The sequence below is a fragment of the Monopterus albus genome, unplaced genomic scaffold (assembly GCF_001952655.1).
Source record: "Monopterus albus unplaced genomic scaffold, M_albus_1.0 scaffold182.1, whole genome shotgun sequence".
NCBI lineage: Eukaryota > Metazoa > Chordata > Actinopteri > Synbranchiformes > Synbranchidae > Monopterus > Monopterus albus.
In genome coordinates, this window is record NW_018128062.1 from 671,890 (window position 1) to 675,961 (window position 4,072).

Genomic DNA, 4,072 nt, shown 5'->3' on the forward strand with positions numbered 1-4,072 from the left:
TGCAGCTCTCCTTTGGAGTCAGGTAAGGAGTCAAAAGCCAGAAAGAACAGTTAGTCTTAAAATAGAAAAGTTACATAAGGGCGACAAAGTATTAAAGCACCATACACAAAAATAAGGTAATAGCATTTCGCACAGTGAACTTCAAACATTGCACTTAGTAATTCACATGGTGGAGTTCGATATGTCATTACACTTGGTGAGGTAGTGAGGAGTTATTGCACATATATTCTCACATTTTCATATTTGCCATCAGTCTTACTGCGGCAGGGAAAAAGCTATTGTAAAGTCTTGTTCTGTGTGTGATGATACTGTCCACCCTGCTGTGCCTGAGGTTGTAGGTGCAGTTTTTGTGTCTGAGCAGAGTGTGAGCTGGGTGGCGTGGATCCCTGATTATGTTTTCTGCCCTTTTACAACAGTGCTGTGTGTATAGTGTGTCCATAGCAGGCAGTTCAGTCCCAGTGATCCTCTCTACAGTCTTTATGACCCTCTGAAGAGCCTTCCTCTCTGTCTGTGTGGTGTTACCATACCAGACTGTGATGCCAGTAGTGAGGATGCTCTCTACCAGTCCTCTTTAAGCCTGGGTGAGAGGGTAACGGTTCAACCCAGCTTTTCTGAGCTGCCTGATGTAGTATAGCTGCTGCTGGGCTTTCTTCACTGTGGCAGCTGTGTTCAGTGACCAGCTCAGGTCAGATGTCACCAGCCCCAGGAACTTGTGGCTGTCAGCCCTCTCCACCTCAGTCCCTTTGATGGTCAGAGGCAGCAGAGGGGAGGCATTCTTCCTGAGGTCTACTATTATTTCTTTTATCTTGTTTATGTTGAGGGTGAGGTCGTTCTCCGCTCCATAAATAAGAATGTTGTTCACCAAGCCTCTGTAACCCAACTCGTCTCCCCCCTTGATGAGGCCCAGAATAGTGATGTCATCAGCATATTTAACGATGATGGTGTTGTCACGGTTGGAGACACAGTCGTGGGTGTACAGGGTGAAGAGTTTGGGGCTGAGACAGCGGTGATGTAAACATAGAGGTGTAAATAAAACAATAAACCTGAAAATGCACTGATCACAAATGTGTTGTTAGATTCCATCTGCCACCTTATTTCTGTTTTTAAAAATGCCGGTTTTGTGTGGGAAATGGTTTTTCTGTTGGAATCCCATCATCTTTCTAAGGCACTATTTGATAACCTGATAAAAAATATGAATTAAAATGATATCTCGCTTGTCTGTGGACAGATTCTAAAAATATTTAGATCTTATGACATGTTTCACTGTAAAGAGTGGATACTTAGTTAGAAAGTGTCACTTCATGTTGTTTCTCTTCAGTTTTTAAAAAATGTACTTCTTTCTCAGTGTGTTTAGATGCCCTTTGCTTTGTTTGCACAGTTTTCCAGCATCTTTTTCCAAATAATGCAACAGTAAACTCTTAATTGTTGGCTGTTTTCCACTCAATGGAGACTGGCCATCCAAACATCTGTCTATAGTAATGCCATGTGCATACCCTCTATATAAATTGTGAGTGTCGTGGTTTAGTGTTGTGCTAACATCTGTATTTGTTTCATGCAGTGCCATCATCACCACCATCAATAACGATGAGGTGTGGTACAAGCGGCTGGACGGCACCAAGTCAAAGCTATACATCTCCCAGCTGCAGAAAGGCAAATACACTATCAAACACTCATAAAATACACTGACGCACACACGTTCAGTACAAACATCATTGTCTTTGCCTTGTTTCCTCTCTCGTTTCTATGTTGTATCTTTGCCATACAGTATGTACAGTATGCACACACTACTAAGATCCACTTCACTTCCTCAGTGTATGAATAACAAAACCAAAACTGTCTAGAAACAAACATCAATTTGATCCTTCCACACTAAGGAGACATTTTCCTCTGTAAAATATGTACTGTATACAGTCATGTGAAAAAATTAGCACACCCTTTGAAAGCATGTGTATTTTGTAACATGTTTTAATATATGGTTATTTAATCTCAATTTTAACAATACAGAGAGATTAAAGTAATACAACTAAACAAGTAAAACTGAAGAAAAGTCTTTTCAAGATCTTCTGTAAATGTAATTCTACAAAAATGCCTATTCCAACTGAGGAAAAAGTTAGCACACCCTAGCCCCTAATAGCTAGTGTTACCTCCTTTGGCTGAAATAACTGCAGTGAGACGGTTCTTGTAGCCATCTAATAGTCTCTGACATCGGTCTGAGGGAATTTTATCCCACTCCTCAATGCAGAATTGTTTCAGCTGTGAGATGTTTGAGGGGTTTCTTGCATGTACAGCCCTTTTCAAGTCACCCCACAGCATCTCAATGGGATTCAGGTCTGGACTTTGACTCGGCCATTCCAGGACTCTCCATTTCTTCTTTTTCAGCCAGTCTTTAGTTGATTTACTAGTATGTTTTGGGTCATTGTCATGTTGCATGGTCCAGTTCCGCTTCAGCTTTAATTTTCTAACCGATGGTCTCACATGTTCTTCAAGCACCTTCTGATACACAGTAGAATTCATGGTGGATTCTATGATGGTGAGCTGACCAGGTCCTGCTGCAGCAAAGCAGCCCCAAACCATGACACTTCCACCTCCATGCTTCACAGTTGGTATGAGGTTCTTTTCCTGGAATGCTATGTTTGGTTTACGCCAAACATGTCCTCTGCTCTGGTGTCCAAATAATTCAATTTTGGACTCATCTGTCCAAAGAACATTATTCCAGAAGTCCTGGTCTTTGTCAACATTCTCTCTGGCAAATGTCAGTCTGGCCTTGATGTTTCTCTTAGAGAGCAAAGGTTTCCTCCTTGCACGCCTCCCATGCAAGTTAAACTTGTGCAGTCTCTTTCTGATTGTAGAGGCATGCACTTCTACATCAACAGTAGCCAAAGCCTGCTGTAGGTCTCGAGATGACATTTTAGGGTTTTTGGAGACCTCTTTTAGCATCTTGCGGTCTGCTCTGGGGGTGAACTTGCTGGGGCGACCAGACCTGGGCATGTTGGCAGTTGTTTTGAAAGCCCTCCACTTGTAGACTATCTTCCGGACAGTGGAATGGCTGATTTCAAAATCTTTTGAGATCTTTTTAAATCCCTTACCAGACTCATAGGCTGCTACAATGTTTTTTCTGAAGGCCTCTGACAGCTCTTTTGCTCTCACCATGGTGCTCACTCTCACTTCAACAGTCAGGAGCACACCAAACTAAAGGTTGGAGGTGTAGATGGGGCAAGCCTCATTCAAAATGCTGAGTAACGATCTACTAATTATGTGCACCTGGTGTGATATACCTGTGTGTGATTTGAGCCATTTTAAGAGGGCATACATGTGAGGGTGTGCTAACTTTTTCCTCAGTTGGAATAGGCATTTTTGTAGAATTACATTTACAGAAGATCTTGAAAAGACTTTTCTTCAGTTTTACTTGTTTAGTTGTATTACTTTAATCTCTCTGTATTGTTAAAATTGAGATTAAATAACCATATATTAAAACATGTTACAAAATACACATGCTTTCAAAGGGTGTCCTAATTTTTTCACATGACTGTATGTACAGTAAGTTGATATAAATCAACAAGGTCACAGTGTCATTTTCTCTGGAATGGTGATCAATGGAAAAAAGAAAGTGGTGTGAATATGGAGACAGAGATTAAGTAAGTGATGATGATGTGAACATAATGAGCTAAGTGGTTTGTTGAAACCCACTCGGGGAGCCAATGTACTCAATGAAACTTAAGTGTAGTTTTCCAAGCACTACATTTTCGAGTTCAAACCAAGGCCAGCCACAGATGCATAACAAAAACAGCTGTAAAAGGCTGAACATGAAATAATGAGAGGTGCTCTGTATATAGAGGCAACAGTGTGTTTTGTATTACCTTCACTGTGATTTTTTTCCCTCTGTCTCCTATCATGTCCCCTGTCATGTTGTCATGTTGCCATGTTTCAGCCTGGTATAGTTCCCATAAATGTGGCTAGTGTGTGTTCCCATGCAGTTAGCCATGATGGCTTCCTCAGGTGGCTGCTTTCAGACTGTTTTTTTTTTTTTTTTTTTTTTTTTTTTATGTGGGGGAAATTTTTTAAAGTTTTTTTT

The 4,072-nt window shown here is 40.9% G+C and overlaps 1 protein-coding gene across 2 annotated transcripts in view; it reads left to right on the forward strand.

The window, feature by feature from the left end:
• LOC109969786 (breast cancer metastasis-suppressor 1-like protein-A) overlaps positions 1 to 4,072 on the forward strand; it is a 16,531-nt gene that overhangs the window by 8,039 nt on the left and 4,420 nt on the right. For both annotated transcript variants that reach the window (XM_020616935.1, XM_020616937.1), the window contains exon 10: positions 1,559 to 1,650. In XM_020616935.1, coding sequence (XP_020472591.1) covers positions 1,559 to 1,650 — 92 coding nt within the window. The remainder of the gene's footprint in view (positions 1 to 1,558; positions 1,651 to 4,072) is intronic.